The sequence below is a fragment of the Neopelma chrysocephalum genome, unplaced genomic scaffold, assembly GCF_003984885.1.
Source record: "Neopelma chrysocephalum unplaced genomic scaffold, ASM398488v2 Primary Assembly neopelma1_97017, whole genome shotgun sequence".
Taxonomy (NCBI): Eukaryota; Metazoa; Chordata; class Aves; order Passeriformes; family Pipridae; genus Neopelma; species Neopelma chrysocephalum.
Genome location: NW_020925659.1, coordinates 858544 through 881480, shown reverse-complemented (window position 1 = coordinate 881480; position 22937 = coordinate 858544). Strand labels below are relative to the sequence as shown.

Sequence of the window (22937 nt, the reverse complement as noted above, 5' to 3'; positions counted from 1 at the left end):
TTGATCCGTGTCTGTGACTATAAAGCACTTTTGAGCATGCATATCTTCAAAATAAAATACAGCGCTCGGCACCTCGGAATAGTTTTGCCCTTCACCCCTGGTATGGATTTGGAGCGTGTTGAGCAGGGCGGGAGAAATCCCCGGCTGGAGCTGAGGAGAGAGAGGAATATAAAGACATCTTTGTACTTGTGTTGTTGTGAAGCTGTGCTGCATCCAGGCTTCTGGCACAGGCGTGCTGTGCTTAGCCTGTGCCTCTCCAGGCTACTCGTGCAGCCAAGGCTGGTTACGTGCCTGCACCCTCCAGGGGTTGTTTCTGTTCTTTATGATGATCCTTATGGAAGCTCTGCCTCTGTTGCAAAGGCAGTTCAAAGAAACTTTTATACCTAAGGAAGCCTGTCGTAATTGATGTGAGCAGTGTACATGCAGTTATTATCAAACGGAGGAAATCTTTGATGATTTCACTTTTTCATTTAATTACACGCCGCAAAAAAATGAGCTTTGGGGCTGGCTGCAATTCTGTGTCCATGCAAGCTATCATCTACATATTCAGAGGTTTGTTTCCTAATTTCAAAAACAAGTTTTTGGGCATGCTGCTTGAATTTTTGGAATGTTTACCTTGTTCCACGAAATGACGAACAGAAATGAAACAAAGAGTAGAAATCCACTGGCCTTCTAAAACAGACAAAACATATTTTTATGGTATTATGGTTCAAAATGTAAGTTTTAGAAAATTCCGACGTGAAAGGATAGATCAATATGTAGTTTTTTAGAACAATATAATGAGGAATAAATTTTTAAAGAAATTTTACTTTGTTTTACTAATTCATGAGTGACTATGTTTTACTAATTCACAAGCTGGTGAATTGCTAAAAACTTGACAATTTTCTATCTATTACATTAATGCTAGAGACAACTGCTGTTAGGCAAATCAAGATAAAAAGAAGGTCCTGGTAGATATATTCCTTATTGACAAAAAAACCTACAACCTTTTTGCATGTAATATAAATATCTACATCAATACCATCTTCAAACTCTAAATATTACTGATTTTAGGGAGTGTGGCTTCATGAAATAACAGCAGAGTTGTTCTGTACATTCACAAATATGAATAAGAGTTTCACTGTGTGATCAGAGATCAGATTCAGCTGGCTGAATTTATCATTTTTTTCTTTTACAAAGCTGAGATGCCACAAAATGAAGAGTTTGGAACTAATATCTGTAACACACCTCTATTTCTCTTTCAGTTTTTGAGCAGGAAAATGATAAATAAATAGATTTACAGATAGTATTTTACATCATAAATTTCAGGTGATTATGCCTGATGATGAGTCTTGGACAAACTATTGATAGTTCTACACAAGTTTACAGATGGTACATATGCAGTCATAATAAGGTCCTTTTCTTTTGTGTCTTGTAAAAAAACCCACACCCCAACATGTTCATTTGATTGGTGGATCTGTTTTGAGCAGGGTAATTAGAGAATCCTATTATTCTGGGACCTCTCTTAGGCACCTTTCAGGACAGAATAAGGACAAAACTCATCCCCATTTGATCTACCAAACATGTAGAACTGTTTTACATAGGGCTATGAAGAACATGTAACCATTTTGCATGTTAGGTCCACAGAATTTACCTTTGGAGCAATCATTTCAGGCAGCATTTCCTTCACAGACAAACTTTGTTGATCCATTTTTTAATCTGTAAATAATTTTGATACGCATCCTGTGAAAAAGTGATGTGTTTTTAGCTTTTATGCACCATTGTCTTTATGGTGTGGGTTTTTTTTCTACCCATGCACTTTATCTTGTAATTATTTCACTAAGCCCTTTAAATGTTTTTCAGATTCTTAACAGGGCTTTAAGTATTCAAAAGCGTCTGTAATTATCCTTTAAAGGACCTTCATTACTTTCATGGTGATGAATGTTTAGGTCTGAGACATCTCTTTACCTCAGCAGGGTTTTCGTATTCCTAAAATCACCTTAGATGTCTTCTTTAGTATTACTTTAACACTATGTGTGTCTTAGTACCACCTTGGCAGCTTACCACAGTATTTCATGGTTAGTTAGCTTAATATTCTGTATCCTATGTTGCATATAATTCTGAACCAGAACAGAGTCTGTATCTTAGAATGGTAAATTCATGACCAAATCCAGCAGGGACAGGATAGAGGACAAGGAAGTAGAAGGGACAGAAAGCAAGCTGATGGTGAAGCAAGAATTTAAACAACAAAAAAGGCAAGAGGAAAAGAATATGAATAAGGGAAAAATGACAAGGAATACTCTAGACTATGACATCTGCTTTTTTGACCCAGTGAATGGGGTTGGGAGATTTCTGTCCAATAAATCAGCTTATTCTTTGTAATCGGAGTAAGGCTAACATTGCTGCCTAACATATGTTTGGTTTGTGTTTTTGATTAATGAGGGAGGTGTGTGTGTGTGTGTTTTGTTTGTTTGTTAGTTTGTTTTAACTCCTGCATCCTGTTGCTGAACCTCTCTTTGCCAGACTCAGAGCCACGAGTCAGCAGCAAGCCATGGCTCTGACCCCTGCAGGTTTTGCTTGCTTCAGAACATCCATCAAAATGCCTGGTAAATGTACTTTACACTCCCTCCTCTTCTGCTGCTCTTCCTGTTATCACTAAGGAGCTCTTTATCAAAAGAACACCTCCTGTAAATAATCCAAGTGTCAGTTCTGACTGTCAATAGGAGAAAACTGAGAATACAAGTGAAGGGGCTTCAAGCAGTGCCCCTCAGTATTTCAGTCATGAAAGCATAAACTTGCAGGAGGTGTGGGGACTGCAGGAATATTACCTGTATCTCTGACTCTCTTCCCAACAGGCACCATTCAGCAGATTATCATTCTATGGCACATGGGAAATGAAGGCAATGGTTGCGACTGAAGGGCTAGGCTTTAGGTAATGTTAAGTATCTTGAAGCTGCTTGAAGATAAAAGCAAAGAAAATCAATGCATGGGATATGTGGCGTTGTATCAGAATTATTTGTGGTCAGGAAATCCATTTCTTTTTTCCTTCCTTCAATTAAAAATCTCATTTCTGTAATAGTCAAATGGATATATTTATGTACTGCTTGGCTGTCCTGGATAGTGACACTTCCACTAATAGAGGTTTGCAAATAGAAGAAGAGTAGGTTGCTTGCACAGCCTTCTTTTATATTCTTTTATCATTAACACCAAATCTGCATTTTGATGTCAAACAGCATGAAATAATTTTCCTCATGAATTTGGGGTTGGACCAAACCTCCCTTTCAACACAAACTGTTTTGGTTCTATGAAACATGTATACCAGTCACAATGTCACTGGCACAAGAAATGCATAAAACTTTATAAATCTAACTAGAAGTCATTTCTTCCTGTTGAATAATGCTGGATAGTGGATTTTAACATCTTCTGGTATGAAAACAGAACTTTACTCTTGCTGTTAAGTGGAATGATGTCAAATCAGTGCTGTTTTATTTGGGTTTGTCTTTTGGGTTTTTTTGGTTGTTTTGGTTTGGTTTTTTTCTGAAAACTCCAACTTCTGTGCCAAGTCTCAGAATTATTTTCACAAGGCTTAGAAACTAGGTCAATTAGTGATGTAGGTGTCAACAAAGAAGCACATTCTATGCCTGATTTAAGCATTCGTCTTCCAAAGGGCCACCCAGAACATCAAGTCTGATTTTTAACCTCTTCTTACCAAAGAAGAAAAAACTTAAGCGCAAACTTTTAACTAAAAAAATGCTAAACATGAAGGTGGCTTTGTTTGTTTGTTTGCTTTAATTTGAAAATCTGTAGTTCTATGCTGCAGGGGTACAAATCAAAACGTTCAAGGAAGACAATCAAGCTGGATTATAACACACCTATTTAATTTTATTTATTTTTTTTTCTCCAGAGATTAGGTTCTTTTTAAAAAAAAATTAAAAAAAAGTTAAAAAATCCCACCTCTTTTATTTCTTCTAGTGTGGTATGATGCCACGATCACCAATCTTTCATAGGACTGGTGTCCAAGGGTGCGGAAAACTGTTGTCCTCTGTCATTTATTACCTTACAGGGTACCACAACTAATATATCTTCTAACTACATAGGATTATGCCTTAACTGTAATGCTATCTCAAAGGCAGAAAACTGTTCACTCCTTCACTGCAATATGGATGACTCCAGCAAAAAAACAAAATTTTCACAGTGTGAAAAAGAGGATAAACTGGAAGAAACCAAATACTGCTTTGGACTTTCACAGACCAGGGATATGATGCCCTTTCTGGAGCCTGGAGATCACATTAAGTGCTCTTTTTATAAAGTCAGCAGCAGCACTTTCTTGGAAGATGAACAACAGGTGGGAAGCATTTCCACAATTTGAGCAAAGAATTAAACACAGATCTCTGGCTGGCCAATCCTGCCATTGTTGGACAATCATATAAAAATAAACACATCACCTTTACACCATCTGTTTTCTGAATCACTGCAGGTCATATTCAGAAACAGAAGAGTCCATACCCAAGCTGGAGGTCAAAAGAACTCTTCAGAACAGACGAGGCACTGCCAAGGGTGGGTGGCTCTTACACAAGGATCTCCATCCTGCAGCATTTGATGTGAGTGACCACTGCATTATATATTTATACTCACAACTTCTCTCTAACACCAGGAAACGTTTACATGAGTTGAGTGTCTTTTTTGCTGGGAATAATTTACTGAGTTCTACCTTCACCCCATGAATATCTTTCTACAGAAGACTGTGCTAATTTGAATTAATGAAGACAGGATTATTCAGAAACATAAGAAGCCATGCAAACATTTCCTTATTTCTGGAACCAATGCTTCTAATTGCTTGGTTACAGTTTTACTCCATAAATTTTTGTCCCCCCCAAACCTCTGTTTTAGTTATTTTTTCCTGCCCCTCAGTTAGATCTGAGGGATAATGTCACTTGGAAAAAATTAATGTAGATTAAACAAACTCGATCAGGAAATAATAAAGATATCATAGACAAAGCATGTTCTTACAAAAATAAGTAGATTTGGGATTTGGTTGTTTTTGTTGTTTTTTTTTAAGAGTAAGGAAGTATAGCTAGAGATCTTTAGTGATACAGTTCATTTCCCTAATTTATTAGAAACAGTCATTCTGAAAGTGTTAGACTGGGAAACAATGTATTTTGTCACTGAAAGATTACTGGCACAATAATGTCACTCTTTTGTGGAAGGGATAATCACACTTTATAGATTATGCTGCCCTTGTAAAATGGTTTTTTTACTTGAAGAGCAAAATAACTGCTCTGGAATAAGAATCCAAACTTTTATGAAATGTTTCTTTGCTTAATTGGAAAATTCTCACACCTTCACATGATTATATTAATGCAGACATCTTAGCAGCTGTTAGGATAACATTGTTAATACCAAAATACAATCACCCAAAGAACTGGTGAAATCTCAAAGCTGGAGCTGTCTCTACATCCACTGTAGACTGTGCTGTACAAACCAGTGCAGCAACTATGGGCACCAGTACTGCTGAAACAAAGGCAAATCTTCAGCTATGAGCTTCACAAACTTCTCACAGAGGAGCACTGACACATGGGAAACTTGCTCCCAAGATTAAAGATGTCCCACCAGGCAAAAAGCTCTTCATTTTCCTTTGGATGCCTTTTATACAATCCACTGCAGCTTCTGCTTGTCCCAGATCTTTTTCTCTTGTACCTCTTTCTGTCTTGGTCTTTAATCTTCTGCAATTTATTGCAGACCTTTATCCCGTCCCCACTTCTCATTATATCCAGACTGTGTTGGAGAGCATCTGTTAATCTTGGACATTGCCAGCTCTGAACTCACTGCACAGCACTTGCTGGCCCTGTGACTTCATGAATAACCTCAGACCAGCTCTCTCACAGCTTCTGGAGGCTCAAATGTCACACAGCTCCTAGAGAACCAGCTAAACAAGTGAAGTGTCTTTGGCCATGGATGTCTGTGGATGGCAGAAACTGAAGACAAAAGGAATCACTTTATAAAATGGATAATACAAAACCTGGGTTTCCAAGCTGTGCAATTCTCAAATCAGAGGAATTATCCTGACAGATTTAAATTTAATAAAAAGAGGGAAATGGTGCTACATAGCCTTTCCAGACATTTCTGTTTCATGCATGTTAATAACATGATTTTCCTGAGATTCTGGTGATGGTTGTTTCTAGAACAAGATATGTTGGTTATATTGGGCATCATAATACAAGTATCAATTTGGTTTACATTTAATTTGTGACATTTTGAACTATTTTTTTACTTTTATTTTTTCATTCATATCCCACATAATAGTTCCCTGTGTGTTTCATTTCAAGAAAATAAGAGTAATTTTGCTTTCTATGCAGATTTCATGTGTAAAAAATGCCAGTCAAATAAGTTGAATAGACCACGTAATGTCTATTTTTTTGAAAGCAATACCAGTCTTAGGCTCAGTAATCCCTCAACAAAGATAAGTTGCTCCTTTTTATGCCAGCAACCTGTTCTGAGTGAACCCCACCAAGGATCAAAAGTGGGACCAAAGGTGTTGAATATCTTCATAAGAGATCTGGACCATGGGATCAAGTGTACCCTGATGAATTTTGCTCATGATACCAAACTGAGTAGGGAAGGGGATGCTTCACCCCCTGCAGGGAGACCTGGATGGGCTGGAAGGGTGGGCTAACAAGAACCTTTATGAAGTTCAGCAAGGACAAATGAAGGGTCTTGTGCCTGGGAAAACAGAATCCAGGAGTCCAGCACAGGCTGGGATCTATCCAGCTGGGCAGCAGCTCTGTGGAAAGGGACCTGAGAGTCCTGGTGGGCAACAAGCTTAAATATGAGTGAAGAATTTGCTACTGCCTCAAACAAAGCCAGTGGGATCTGGGCTGAATCAGCAGCAGAGGTAAAGAAGATATTATCACGCTCTACTCAGTGCTTGTCAGGCCATACCTGGAACACTGTGTTCAGTTTTGATCCCTGCTGTACAAAAGAGGTGTGGACAAGCTGGAGAGATTCCAGAGAAGGGTCACAAAGATTATTAAAGGACTGGGAAACCTGCCATGTGAGGAAAGGCTGAGAAAAGAAGGTTTAGGGAAAACCTTATCAGCGTGTCCCAGAGTTTGAAGGGTGGTTACAAACAAGACGGAGAATCCTTTTGTTACAAGGAATCACATGCAAAAGTCAAGGGGGATTAGGTAAAAGTTGTTCTGAGGGAGGTTCTGATTGGAAACAAGTGGAAAATTTTTCACAATGAGAACAGTGGACCATTCCTAATGTTAGACACTTTTAAGGTTCAGCTGGACAGGGTGCTTGGCCATGTTGTATAGACCATGAATTTGCCAAGAAAGGTTGGACCAGATGATCCTTAAGCTCCTCTTCCAACCTGGCTGGAATTCAAATGTATTCCATCCAGGCTGCTTTTCAATCTCTCTTATCAGCCTTCCTTCCCCAAGAAGCTCCTACTCTGCCTCTACAGCAGAATGCAAAAGGGACATTTTACACAATCGTGTGGTTTTTTCTGTGTTTTCAGTCTGCCTGCATTCAAAGAATTGGAGGCAGCTGTGAATCTGAACTACCAGCCCTGAAAGTTCACCAACACTGGATGGTTCAAGGCTCTTGTGTTTAAATTACTTGAAAATATTCTAGGATGGGGCTTAAGTAAGAATGAGGCCAAGATACTGCTTGCTGAAAAAATCATATTTTGATTACCTTACTTCCTTTACTTCTCAAACCCCATCTTTTTGGTCATTATTTTACCTAAGATCTTACATAAACTTCTCTGTACTTAGATTTTGATTTTAACAGTGCTTGAACGGATCAAATTGTTTGATTCTTAAAACACAAACATAATTTGTTGGCTCTAACTGTACATTTGTTTTATTAATAACCCAGGTGAGGTCAAGGCAAAAACTACCCCTTGAAATGGATATAAGGTTTTTCAGTCTCTTTCTGGAAGTGGATTAATTATGTGTGTTTTTACATGTAAAACCAAGTAGGACTTACTATGGTGTCCTCAAAACTTGTGTTTTTACAAATGTTCCAACCTAAAAAGCTATATTAGAAAAGCAGAGTTAGATCAGATATATATGGTAAATGTGTTAATGTATTTTTTTAACACATGAGAAAAAAAATTAGATTTTGCAGACTTACACAGTCTCTTTTTCAGAGTTTTGCTCTCTTCTTGCTTTATTTTTCTGGTTCACGTGTTGCTTTTCCCTGTGATATTCCTATTGTATGTATTATTACAGCATTTACTGAGTTCAATCTTCTTGAAGATAATTCTGACACACAGGAGAAAATTATACAAGAAATAAAGAAAAATTAACAACTTCTCTTATTGTTTATTGTAACAAACCAATATAAAGAACTTGTAAATGAGGGAAGAGAAAAATGCACAGCTTAAAAAAATGAACATAGCTTGGGGCTTCTTAAAGGGTAAGTTTCAAAGAGACTGCTTCAAGAGACATGAATTTTTATTACAAATACTCTGTCCCATAAATATAAGGCAACTTCTTATCCATACATATTTCTGATTAGTTAATCCTATTATCAGCTTCTCTAAGTTTTTGTAATATAACTGCGCTTAAAATGTATAAACAACCAAAATCTATTTTGTCACAAAAACATAAGAAATATTTTGTCTGAAAAGCACAAGTTTTTTTTATATTTGACATTTAAACGGTTTCACTATTGCATTATCCATGGACTTCACAATTAACAATATTTTCTTTTTACGCATGTTTCAGACATGAGAAAATACCAGTGATTCTGGAGCTTGGCCAGAGAAGGCCACTTTGCTGCTCAACACAGGAAGGCAGATACAGTTTGGAGAGTATAAAGGTGATTTCAGGTGGCTCTGCAATTTTGGGATGCAACACCTGACTCATTAGTCTTTGATACTTTTTTCCCTTTGATCTTGCCCTAAATGGCTCAGACTTGCTCAGGAAAGCTCTGCCAACAATGAATACTCAATAGCCTGCATTAGTCTGGTGCCAAAATTATTGGTCTAATGCTTCCTCTCTTATTAAAGATGACTGAAATTTTCAAGTTAACAAGTTTCCAAAGGCTGAAAAATTACATTTGAAGCCAATATCAAGATGAAGTTAGTTATTTTCAATTAGTCAAGATACCAAGAATCTAGCAAGAATTCTTGACATCCAATACTAATAATAATTAAATGTAATACATGGTACCAGAAATAAAATCATAGGTACCTCTTCTGAAGGTGCCTATCTATATTTTAATCTACATTAAAAAGTTATGCTTTCAAAGTCTCATCTTTCTGGTTTAATCAAATTTCCATGGATAGCTTTGTGACTGAGACTGAAACACTGGAAGCATAGTCCTGTGCACAGACATAAGAAAGACCATTTTTATTGGTTTTGTTGTTTGCAAATATTCTGAAGTTTGGAAACTTAAATCGTGTGAGGTAAAAATTAATACATCCCTGAAATATCACTTCGTGGGGAATTTTGGAACCAGGTCCATATAAAGGTGTCATTAATTATCAACTAGCTCTATTCTATCTGCACATTAAATGCAAAGAGAGGAAGTGTTATTCATATGGAGTTATAAATCAGTGAGAGCTCATTAGTCTGTCTCAATATAAAGTCCCAGGTTTTAACTATCCCTATTTCCCATATAGTTTATATAAGAAATAAAAAACTTAGCATCATTTGCATTCAGAAAGTGTGTGGTGAAGTTGCACTCTAAAATACAGCAAAGCCAGTTGAATACTTAAGTTGTTTCTTCCCTATTATTAAAGCACAGAAAAGCAAAAGAAGAGAACAACTATAAAACATATTGAACATGACATATATGAGATTAATGCCTGATCATGTACAACATACAAATGAATAAGCAGATCTGTCAGTATACAACCCTGGTTATAATTTTATTCAGTCTTCTGTTTGCATTTTTTTACTCAGGACTTTATAAAAGTAAAAAGCTCTGTCCTTTTTTATCAGATACTGAACGTACACATAAGTCAGATGCTGACTTATATCACCCTGTTCTACGTGTTAAAAGTTTTTAAAGAGGTTTCAGAAGAAAGAAAAGAAATTTCCAGTTAAAGAAAGCTCATATCAACAATATAGATGGCTTTCACTGTGTTGCTGTATATAACAAAGCAGGACTGAGGACTAAAGAGAGTATAGGAGTATAAGACCTCTTTCTGTTCACTTTAATTGAAGTAGGTTTTGCAGAGGGCAATGACAGACATACTCTGCAGAGCCTCTCTAGTGATGTCAAGTTAGGAGTAAATAGGAGTAAATCTGAAATTGCTACCTTTTTTCCTGTATTTCTTTTTTTTTGTTGTTGTTGTTTTTTTTAGTCTCAGGAACTTACATCCAGTCTTCTCCAATGTGTACTCCTGAAATTATGATAAATAGGACTAAAATTTTACCTGACTTGTTTTGGCTGATTGTAGGATTCTCTTACATTTCTTTCCAGCATCACAAAATTAATGTTTACACATCAGGCTGTCTGTTATTTGCTTATGTTCTTCCTTATGTCCATAAAATCTAAATTTCCTAACTGTCTTTAGTTTTTAACTGCACTAGAAATATTGCTGATATTAGCAGGGCCATGCACAGCTCAATCAAGGTTATATTACAGACAAATCATTCTCTTCTATGGGAAAGGCACAGAGAAAGATCAATATTAAACCTTGATTTGTGGAAAACCCAGGGCATTATCTACTGTTTCAGGAGGGATAAATGGCAAAATGGGAGGCCTAAAGAACATAAGCTTCCCTGTAATTGCATCAAGCGTGAGGATCTGAAGAGAATCTTGATTCCTCTTGCAAAGATACAAATGTCTGGCTTCTGCAGCACTTCTTTCAAGACATCCTCTGCAATGAGTAAGGTTTAGAGGATGCTCTGCTGCTGTTGTCCTGGTTGAGTGTTAGTTCTTGCTTCAAAAGACAGCAGTGTTTGGGCTCAGAACTTAGTGCTGCTTCAAGCAAACTGCAGTGGCAGCGTAGCATGAGCTATTTATACATAAAGTAAGTACTGCCTTCAGAATGAGGAGAAAGATGAGCATGCAGAGGCTAAACAGTGAGCACAGGAACAAACAAGGCAGTTCTTCATGACGCTGTGTATTAAAACAACTGGTTACTGACTTTGTCTGTTTTGCTAATCTTGAGGGAAAAGTCTCTCTGACAGTAAGTGGAAAAAGGATGGAGTAATATCTGGGAAAAGCTGGTAGGCACCTCTGATTCATTAGCATCTTGTCTGTCATCCCAGGACTTTGAGATGCTGTATCTCATGAGATTTCCCTAGAGATCAAACACAGAAAACCATAATTCCCAAGGATTTCTCATCCTCAGACAAGAGCTGGTCTGGGTTCTTAATGCAATATTCAGCAAAAGTGGCAGCCTAAATGAGTGAGTGAATTTGTCCAGTCATGTCTGTGATAATAAGAAAAAACACAAGAAGATTTTTTTTTCTCTCTTTTTGGTTTTCTATAAAAGAGAATCACACAGGACAATTGCTCATTTTACATTCAGAATGAAACAGCCTTTGCAAGAGCTCGATTGTTCCTTGATATGGATGGGGAGAACTCCTCATGTGGTTACTAATCTTCCTGTCACTGCTCATATCCCAAATGTCTCTCCCTTTCAGTGTTTCACAATGAAAAAAGAAGACTACCTACCTGAAACAAACCTCCAAAGCAATTCTGCTTCTTGAAGTGATCATGATCATATTTACCAGCTAGGCACTGGTATATTAAGAGTTGCTCACAGTATCATGTGATATTTATATTACTAAACTATATGTAAGTAAATCTACATATTCAGGCTGGATACTCTTGCACATAATCCCCGCAGGCATTTAACAAAGGAAAGGGAACTAAGAACAAACAAAGCGATTTTCGGTTTTCCCTTTTCCTGATGCCTGCAAAATAAAACCTAAAGAAAAATAATAATAATAAAAAAAAACCAACAAAAAGAAAAACAAAACAAAACAAACAAAGAAAAGGAATGAAATTATTTCCCTTCAGAGAATTGTATGTATGTTTCAACACATTGAACAATGTCAACAACAGTTAACCTGCAGTATGTAGAGTCTGACCCTGGTTTGTAAAAGGCAGTCCAGATCAATGAAACATTGGCTATTTGCAGCTCACCCTTCCTGCTGACGATGCAGGTGAGACCTGCCCACTCCATGTAGAGACAGTCACATTTTTGAAAAAGCTGAGTCCCGCATTTTTGACCTTGTTCAACTTGCACAAGCCTGTTTGCTGCCTTTCTTCTTTCATATTATCTCTCTGTTACACACTGCTTCAACAAAACACCAGGTTTGTATCCCAATTCTGTCGTCAAATGAACAATTTCACACAAATTAAGATAGAGAAGAGGTATTACATGCCTTTTTCTCCTAACACTGTGGAAATCAGGCTTGTGTAAGTTGTATAACAACTGAACACTTGTCTGCTTTCCACTGAATTGATAGATTTTGAACATGAAATAATTACATAAAATTAAAGTCTCACAGTGCTGAATTTTTTTTCATACAGTCTAAAAAAATTTCACATAAACAACTCACTCAAGTTTACCTTCCTAATATCCCTACTTCAAGGTGAGTATATTCCTACTTCAAGAAGAGTTGTCATTTGGATAGAGAAACAAACCCAGGCTCATTATGGAATCATGGTTTCATGACTCTTGCTTTCTTGGCAATGAAATCTAAGCTTGATATGCAAAGAAAACCTGGCAATATCTTCTTAAACAAGTAAATACAGACCTGAGTTACATTTTTCATACACTGAGTAGACAGACACAAGATAGCTCAGGGCTGGGTGCTTTGTAGTCTTATTTGCACGTGTCTTTGTAGCCATATCCTTGGGCATGGTGATGGGAAGCAGCTTCACACTGACTTTCAGGTGCCTGAAATCTCCAGATTTCAGCCATGCAGCTCCCTAGATGATGCCCAGAGAATGTTAGTTGTGAATGAGGATTACACCAACCCAAACACTCAGTGAGCAATGATTTAAGTCAGTCTTCATGAAGCACTAAAGGGAATAATCTTAATGGTCTGTTCCTGTTTGAAGGAACCTACATCACACTGAAGTCAATCTTTGCAAGACTTATTTGTCTCCTTTGCAAATGAGGTAAAAGTTATTCCATTATTCAAAAAGATTTGCAGAACACCTGATGTTTGGAGTCACAATCCAGGGTGTGGATCGTGGGTTCTTGGCTCTCTACCACCCCTGAAGATTTTCAAATCCAGATTTCTAAACACCAGCACAACAGTACAGAAACAGGGACAGGGATTCTCTGGGTCCTTTTTTCATTTCTTCTCAGACCCATTGGCTCTCACTCCATTCCCAGCTCAGATACCTTCCTGGTTCATGTTATCTTTTTATTTTTTTGTGCATGTGTGTGTGACTCAAGTACACTGAAAGCTTGTATTCAGCTCACAGCTGGCTGATTCACCCAGGATCGTGTGCTTCCAGCTAAAGAACTAACTTACAGCAGGTGTCACCAATATCAGCCTTAGATAAAGAACATTCTTGCATATTTTACTATTGAATATTTTTTAACTTTTATTTTTCAGGTAGGACATCTGTGTGATCCTGTTGGCCTTTCCTACCCTGACTGTATTTTCCTAAACATCTCCCAAAACATAAGCCCCACAGGCTTGTTCCTTCTACTTGCACAGCAGCCATAAATGAATACTTTAAGCAAGGCTTGTACTTAAATTATATATTTTTTCACCTTCCATTACTGTCTCCCCTTATTCATTGCACATATGCTTTGCTAGACTCCATCTTTTTTACATTATCAAAGAAACATCATAACTATATCATAGTCATATGCATCCACTGTCAAGAATCTGTATTTCTTTCCTTTAATAAGGAATCAGATATCAAAAGGGGCTACCAGTTTAGTGTACTATGATCTGCCTTTGCTAAATCCGTGTTGTATTTTACGACTTCACTGTCCACTTTCAGTTTCTGTGTCTTTAAATATTTTCTCCATCAAGACATGGAGCAAAACCACCAAAGCACCTTAGTACCAAGTCCTTTAATATTGTTTTAATGCTTTGTTATTGACTCATTTATTTCTACAAATTATTTTGTATGTTATCCTTTTACAAATTACCTGTGTGAGACATGTGAAAAATACTCATACTGACATTGTTGTGATTACAATTGCTATTACTGTTATTAATATTAAATATTTAATGTTTATAAAAATATTTGAGGGCTTATGGCTCTCTACAGCCACCTGTAGGGAGGTTGCAGCAGGGTGGGAATCAGCCCCTTCTCCCAGATAATAAGTGATAGGATGACACGAAACAACCTCAAGTTGTGCCAGGGAAGGGTTAGACTGGATATTAGGAAAATTTTCATCACTCCAATGGTGGTCAAGCATTGGAACTGACTTCCAAGGGGAAATGATGGATTGAGCACCCCTGGAATTTTTCAGAGGATGTGTGGACGTGGCACTTGTGGATATGATATAAAGGTAAAGATGTCAGTACTCAGTTAACGGTGGGACTCAATGATCTTAGAGGTCTTTCCCAGCCTTAATGATTCTATGATTCAATGCATTAATTCATTTTTCAGTGCCCTGTATTGAGACTGTGATTTCCTGCGTTGGGAGCCACAATACACAGAGTGTTTACTAAGGAAAACAATAAAACTCTGAACAGTGAAATGAGAAGATTCACGAGGGCTGAGAGGAATTTTCTTTACAAAACCTCAAAAAAAAAGTTTTCCCCGGGATTTTCGTGGCATCCTCTCAGGTGAAAAACCTGGATGGTCAGACAGCAGCAACAGATAAACTGCACAGCCACACACCTTGTTCCAACCTGGAACAACAGTGTTAAAGGCATGAATTCTTCTGTAGTTGCATAGAGCCATCTCTGCTCTGGGGTTTTTTTCTCCATCTCATGTGTCTCATCTGAGAAAAAAAAAGGTTTAAAATCCCTAGTGAAGTCATATGTAGCTACAATAAATGGTAAAATGAGCCATACACAGATGGCTTCCACTCCCTTTCCTTTTAATAATAAACCCTGGATGGAAATTTGCAGCTTTGCAACGAGAAGGCAAACTGTACTGTCTTGACCCTAGTGGAAAAAAACAAAAACCAAAGCAAAAACAAACAAACAAACAAACAAACCAAAACAAACAAACACACAAAAAACCCCACAAAAACCCCAAACCAAAAGAAAGTAAAGCAAATCAACCAAAACAAAACAAAAAATAAAAAAACCCAAACCCAGAAACTAACAAAAAAAACCCCAGAGAACCGAAAAACACTGTTAAGACTAGTAGTTACACTACTTTGTTTTTCCTGTTATAGAGATCTGTGATTAAAAAAAAAAACAAACGTGTAGCAGTATCAAGTGGATATGAATTTCATTTTGTTTTTAAAAAAATGGCTTTAAAAACTTCACAAGTATCATTATTAGTGTACCTGGCACTATGTCTGTGGCTCTGTTAATTTATTTTTGATTTATATTTGTGCATCTCTGCTCTCTGCAGTCTCTGCAGACAATTACAGCAGTGTTTTTCTTCAGGGTTGCTAACAGTATTGGGAAGCAGATTTTACATGATCCTGAAAGAGTTCGGTTTGCATTAAAAAGATACATCTCTACACGACTAGATACTGTAAAGAGAAACCTGTAATACCAATAAAACTGCGGCAGGTGGCAGTGGAAGGAGAGTTAACCGGGGCCATGAGGCAGAGGAGGGGACCAAAGAAACTAACTGGGAAAGAAGAACGGAAAGGTTTAAAAGTTTTCCCTCTTTCTAAGTCCCCTGAAATAACGACCCAGTGTCACAGCTGGGTGGATAGGAAGTGTTGGCTTGATGGGGCTGAGCTAGTCAGAGGTTTGGTGCAGAAGGTAGTAAGGGAATAGCTAATTCCTAATTTGGTTGGTGGCTTCTGAGGACTTCGTGGGAAGGAGGAATTTACTGGGAAGGATTAAAGTCAATATTTTCAGTCAGCCAGTATGGATGCTGTTGACTTTGCACACTTCTATTTTTGTGCTTTGCAAGCAAATATTTAGTTATTACTTTTGCTTTCATTAAATAACGTGTAGTGAATAACGATGATACGCTGAAAACAAGTTGTTCTCTTGTAAAGCTAACTTTCTACCAGAGGCAAAAGAAAGTACATTCCCTAGCTCATAGTTTATGACTGTCTTTTGTCTTTATCTTCTTTTTGAATTAGTTTACAATTAAAAAGCAGATCACAGTGGTACCAGGAGTATGGTTAGCATGAATTGAAAAATGCTTCTTCTTTATATACAAAAAGTCACAGTGAGAATAATTTTAAGGAGGAACAATTTCTACTAGTTTTAGTCTGCTAAGAAAAAGGTTGGCATTACCCAAATCAAATGATTCAGGTTTTGTACAACTAAATTTTTCAGGTGTTTCAACTGTGAGGATTAATTTATAACACCACATAGTTGTTGTTCTGGGGAACTTGCAGTCTTTCTAAATAATACATATATGAAGACCTACTGGGAAAAGTCCTTTATCAAATCAAATGGACAAAATGTTACAACTCAAATACAAATAAAATTAATAGGTTTTTTGGCACACAGGGGGAATTTCAAAAGCAAGATATGAGAGGGAAAACAAAACACTGCAAGAGTGAGGGATACAAAAAAATAACAATTGGCAAAGAGGCTTGTAAAAATGGGAAGGACTTGTCCATGTTCCACAAAGAGGAGCCCAGAAGTTGGTGACAAACCTGGACACTGTATGGAAGAGAAATGGGAAATGAGATGCTGGAAGAGAGAGATAAGATTATGTGGGCAAAAACATTTAAGATTATGTGAGCAAAAACATTTTGTGGATGCAGGAGAGAGATATGATGCAAAAGCAGAGATGAGGTTGCAATATTCTGGGTGAGTCAAGCCATGCTATTTTATGACCTTTCTAGATACTACAAATTCATCCCTAGATAAATTAGATTATTATCTTGATATTCCAGATATGTACTGAATAGACTTCTGTAATTCTGTCTGTTTAAAAAGCAACATATATACACATTTCAGCATATTATTTTGTTCTAAGACTGGCTTTTCCATAACTAAAAAAGGTCATTATATCCATGTATATATTTGCATGCAATTCAGCCAAAAAAAAATACCCCAAACCCTATGACCTTTCTTTGTTAGATGTTCCATTTTGGTGACTGTAAGCTATTTTATAAGACAAATATTTACCCACAAGGGCACTGGCCTTTTTACTGAATTTGCATTGCATTACCAGAATAATAATTCTTCCTAATTCAAAGCCCTGGGGATCTTAGAGCTAATCCTAAAGAACATCATTACATTGAAAGTCCTTGCCAAGATTTTATGTGATATTTGTCCTATTTTTAAGCATGAAATTTTGTCTAGCTGCAGAGTCAAGGACCATCTCATGGGATATTCTTTAGAGATGGGATACAGCACAAGGAACATTTTTATGCTCACATTAATTTAGTTGGAAGGTCAATATTAACTCAAGGAACTATATAACAAAGAAATCCAACTTATAGGCAAGTGACTCTATGGTTGTACTAAAATCTGGAAACAGCATTTGGAATTTAAAGGATGATTTAGGAGAGCTGGAAGGCGGGTTATGATCCACATAATTTTTAATACAGTCTCTCCTTGCATTTTTATTCAAATAAAAGTTGACATGGAGAAGTGGAAGACTGGCTGCTTAATGGATTATTAACTTCCCCTGAAATTTTCTGCCCAGTATAAAAGTTCAGAAGTAGGCCTTTTTTATCTTAATCATGCTGATTTGCTATTTTTAAAAGAGTGTAACAAAAACCTGCATTAATCACCTTTCAAAATACTTCTTAGTATTTTTATTTTAGTTGTTTTCACTGAGCCTTGGATACATTTTTGTAACACTTAACATAGTCCAGCTGAGGTTCCATGAAACCAAAACACATCTTACTCTTCCTTCTGTAGTGGAATAAGAGCATCCTGCAAGGGCCAAGGAAGTTGATTTAAATAAACAACTAAAGTTCAGAAGCTTCTGGAGCTTAGTTAGCATTTCATCTCTATTCCACAGTTATTCATGACACCAAACAGTTCTACATGTCAACTTGCAGAAATGTCCATAGACTCTAAAAAATGAAAGAGAGACCCTCAGCAACATGATGTCTACTGTCTGACCCACAAACACCAGTATCCTTTTGGATGGAAAACCCTGGTTTTATATTGGAGCTGCTGGAGAGTTCACATGAAGTGGGAAGACAAAGTCTGAACTAGTGGGCTGCATCTAGAATTGCTAAGTCTGCTGTTTATGCACCTCACAGTAACTAGGTAGGTCTTTTTTTTGTACATTGCTATAGTTAATTGTTCCAAAATACAGACAGTCCACGCAGTGTAAGCACTGCAGAAGGAGCAGCGATGGAGCCATTGATGTGGCCCTTTAATGCAACCTTTGCCTTCATTAGTCTGAAGTTTGCTAATAGGCAGTTCGTTTCTCATATTGGGGAAATAACTTTCTATGGTTAACATAGTCATTTAGCTTGTTTTGCAAAAATAATTAAAAAAAAAACCAAACAGCAAAACAAAACCCAACCAATCAACCAAAAAACAAACAAACAAACAAAACCACACACTCTTAGGATAAAGTTTAAATATAATGACTTAAAACTCTTCTGAAGCTCTTTCCCAAATGAAGCTGTTTCCCAGTGTGACCCAAATGGAAACATTAGGACAGCTTAAAAACAGCTCCTGCTCTGGGAAAGTATGGAGAGCAAAATGCTGTAAGTGGGTATTTGGGGGCTAAAGTGTTTTGGGAAAGCTAGGGGCGATCATATGTTTATATTATAGGTACTCCTATGAGTTGAGAATGTAATTCTTTAATGACAGTATTAGTAGTAATATTATAGGTACTCCTATGAGTTGAGAATGTAATTCTTCAATGACAGTATTAGCAGTAGTAAAGCCCACCAGGGACGCTGGTGGTGCCTTCCCCTGAGGGGCAGCTGATCAGTCAGTCCTGTGCTCACTTCGCAGGCTGCTCATTTTAGTCGCAGGCTCAGGTTCTCCGCTACAGCCAAAACGCTTCTCCTCCTCCTCCTCCTTCGAGAGAGAGCACAACTTGTGACGCTTTTGCGGCTGAAAGTGTAAAAAAAAAAGAAAAAAAAAAAAATCCGGCTGCGAGATAATCGGGAGGAGGAAGGGCAGAGCAGGCACAGCGGATGCTCCAGCAGCAGGGGAAGGGCAGGGGCCGGGGGGCAGCGCTGCCTCATTGTCTGGCTGCCGGCGGAGCCCCCGCGATTCCCGGCTGTCTCCGCCAGGGGTGTGTGAAGCTCCCGCCGGGATCCGTGTGCCGGGAGCTCGGCAGCGCAGCCCGGGTGCTCCCGTGACACCGGGGGAGAGAGATTCTCTCTCCTGCTCCTCGGGGACCCGCCGCCGCGGGAGGGGGAGGCAGATCCGGAGGTGTTGCCGTGCGTGTGCGGGGGGATGCGGAGCGCGTCGGGCTGAGGTTGTTCTGGCCCCTGGGAAGCGCTGCGAGAAGAGGCAGAGAGAGAGGCAGGAGCAGCACTGAAGTACAGAGCAGCTGTTTGCAAATACTCTGATTCTTTTGGGTACCTCGATGAATGTGAACATGGATTCTGTCACTGAAATCTTCTTGAAGCTGCTGTTTCTCCTGTCTGCTCACAACCGGCACATGGCACTGGCGGGGAATAAATGTGAGTATTGCCTATGATTTAAAACTCAATCCGGAGTGTTTTGAAAAACTTCTGGGGTATTTTATTTGCATTAAGAGTAAATATTATTTTTGAGACAGGTGTTCATGCTTTGAAATCGTGACAGCAAGCTGGCAGCCTGAAATTTTCGAAAATCCTTCTATAGGTTTTTGTCATGAGTCTATGTACAGAATATTGTTTATCAAGCTTGCAGTGTAAGAGTGTCTGAAAGCAGCGTTTTACTGAGGGATGCACGTTCAGCCCCATTTTCATTTTTGTTTTCTAAGTGCAGCATTTTCCGAGGAATTGTGTCTTACATGGAAATTACTGGCAGACTTCTATTGTGTAGTGTTTCAGCTTGGTTTTCAGCAATTGAAAATTTTGAAAGCTGGTATCCGCATCTTCTGAATTAAGCTGTCACTCACCTTTAATGGCAATCACAGTGCAGTTCAAAAGCAGTAGAGATACAGCAAGGGAAAAATGTGGACAGCAAGAGTTTAAGGTCTCTGCATTCATCATTTAGGGAGTATTGTTCATGCATGAATAAAGAGGAGAATGATAACTGTTCCAGCAGAAAGTTGTTTTTTTTTTTTAAGTGAGTTAGCCGGTGGGGTGGTATCACAAAATAAAGATAGTGATTACAGTTTTAAAGGCAGTCTGCTCCCTAGGATGCAAATCATATATGTATCTGAAAATCCCTGCTTTCAGTGCTGAATTAGATTTATTATCTTTAAATTAAAAAAAAAAGAAAATTAAAAACTTACTTACTAAGCAACTAATTTTCAGGGCTTTTATAATTCAGTAATAGATCTCAGTTATCCTTGTTCCATTCGATTCAGGTTGAACAAACTGAAGGATTTCATTTTGTGTTCTGTGGTAGTACAGTAGCCCAAATGCCAGATGCTCATAACCTGAGCTGAACAAATTTTCTCCCCTTCCTGTTAAGGCACTGGTTGTGCATCACAGGAATGGGGAGGGCAATGCTTCTGTGGGAAGAAAGTGCATGCCAAAGCAAGGAGGAATGTTCAGGAATAACCTTACAGCCCAGTGGCAAGGGGTAGCTCCCTGGAAACGTTTGAGCAATGGCAGAGAAGTTTGGAGTGCTCCATGGATCTGTAGCCCAGGGTTTTGCATATGGATGGTTTGTAAACTAAACATGCTCCCATGAGCCAGACATTCACATTGCAGCACCAAAATGATCTTGTGCTGTCATTCAGTAATGATCTCTCATTTGATACTCAAGAGCACAGTGTAGCCCTAAACATGAATACTAAGTTCCTCTTGTTAAACACTCCGCTGCAATCCAGTCACAGCTTTAATTCTCTTCATCATTCTGCATTGTACAGCTTATGAATACATCCATTTTCACAAGACCATGATAATTGAATTGCACATTAATACCATTTGGCACTATGCACAAAACTAAATCAGTTGCTTACAGGGAGGCATATTAAAACCATTGCAAAAAAAAGACTTGCATCACACAGCAGAGCTGTAAAGCACTAGAGGTCACTCTTACAATTTAGGAAGCAAGGTTTGAGGAAGAGGCTGTAGCTTTCCAAAGCAGGATTCTGAAGGATAAAACAAATCAAGTATGAAATACATCTGCTACTGGCTTTCTCAATACATGTCAAAAACAGGCCAAAATCAATTACAGTGTCAAATGGTTGAATTGAACAAACAGATTTTTTTCACATATATACTAATATTTAGAAATGGATAGTATTTTTATTTAGGAATAAGTCCTAACTCCTATGACAAAACATTCATGTGATCTGAAAATATAAGAACTCTCACTCATGCTGCAGGCAAGGAAACTTATTGTGGGAAGAATAAATTAAATTATTTAAATTAAGGACTGAGCGTTAACATATGAAGACAACTTGGCCTGTCTAATGTATATTATTTATTTTCAATATCTAAACTCAGGGAAAAAAAAATTCCCTCATGTATTATTTTTGAAGTCAAAATTTCTGTGGAAGAGTTAGTTTATTTTGGAAGTGACAGTTTCCATCTCAGGTGTCACAGTATAAAATTTCTTAGTGTGTTAGGATTCATAAAACTACCACTGGGGTTTTTCACAATTACTGATTCCAGTAGATCCATACTGGAGCCATAATCTACCCATTTGAACTTATTTTACTCCTTTCTTCTTGAGATGTTAAACAGGAATTGAAATCCTTCTCAGTAGGTGGTTTTACTATTGGCATTAGGGCATTTTAACATGTTTACCAAAACAGGTAAAGCTTGGTTTCCTTGCTGGAATTCTGATGGCTAGATTGTCCAGTAGGCTGCCAATCATCAAAGAAAATAGAAAATAGGGTTTTTAAGCTTTCCTCTATATTAACCTTTTTCTTTTCTTTTAATTTTGTGGGTCTTTCTGTAGTCTCAGATCCTGAACACCTCAGTTTTTTCTTTGTCCTTCAGGCCAGCTGCCAGTAAGAAAAGACCAAAGTAAAGACCTTTACACTTCACCTTGAAGTGACAATGCTGGTGTTACGAGGTCAGTTGTATAAAGAACATTTCTCGGATCAAAAATTTACGTGTTCAGAATTATTTCTGTCTTAAAAGAATCATAATATTCCTCTTTTGAATAAAATGATTTTCTTAAGTTGTCTGGAGGTACAGACATGTCGTCTAGAACATGCAAGTTAATTTCTATGGTCTTATTTTTGGGTTTGTTTGTTTGCCTTGAAAATTAACAGTGACACTTCCAAACAAAAGAGGTAATAATTGGTGCTGAAAAGTCAAATATTTTAAAAGTTCTACAGTAGTCCTGCTTAGTGGTTTCCTGTGCTTTCTTCCTCCCAAAGAATTGCACTTCCAAAGCAGTTGAAAGAAGTTTGAAGTGCACTGAGTAAGTAACTGTATAAGGTCAAGTGTGAGTTTTAAATGAAGTATTAAAGCAAGTACTGCTGTAAGTTTTTTTTTTTTCACTGGAGCTGTGAAACATTTTTATTTTATTGGGAACTGGCTCTACAGTTGTAAATCAGCAAGTTACTAAATCATCCCTTGAAAACCTGCCAGAAATTGGTACTCCAATAGGTGCAGTGTTCTTTTGAAAACTCTCTAAAACTGAAGTGTTGCACAAAATGTAATTAAACCCTCTATACACATCAACTCAACTGTGACCAAAAATTATTAAGGTTAATTTTGACAGTGAATGGAAATAAAGAGAACAAATTAGGGACTTTCCATGCAAATTCTCACCTCTTCATACCTACTTTTTTGTGTTATAAAGGTCTCCAGTTTTACAGAAACTTTTACTAATTCGCATTTTGATATATGTGCTATGATAATCACA

General features: G+C 37.7%; 1 protein-coding gene across 2 annotated transcripts in view; it reads left to right on the top strand.

Moving 5' to 3' along the window:
- The first annotated feature begins 19306 nt into the window (after window positions 1-19306).
- LOC113961008 (contactin-associated protein-like 4) overlaps window positions 19307-22937 on the top strand; it is a 190794-nt gene continuing 187163 nt past the window's right edge. The window contains exon 1 of one of the 2 annotated variants that reach the window (XM_027670992.1): window positions 19307-19636. In XM_027670992.1, the coding sequence (XP_027526793.1) occupies window positions 19540-19636 (97 nt within the window). In that variant the 5' untranslated portion in view covers window positions 19307-19539. The remainder of the gene's footprint in view (window positions 19637-22937) is intronic. The other variant, XM_027670991.1, reaches the window with a different exon arrangement.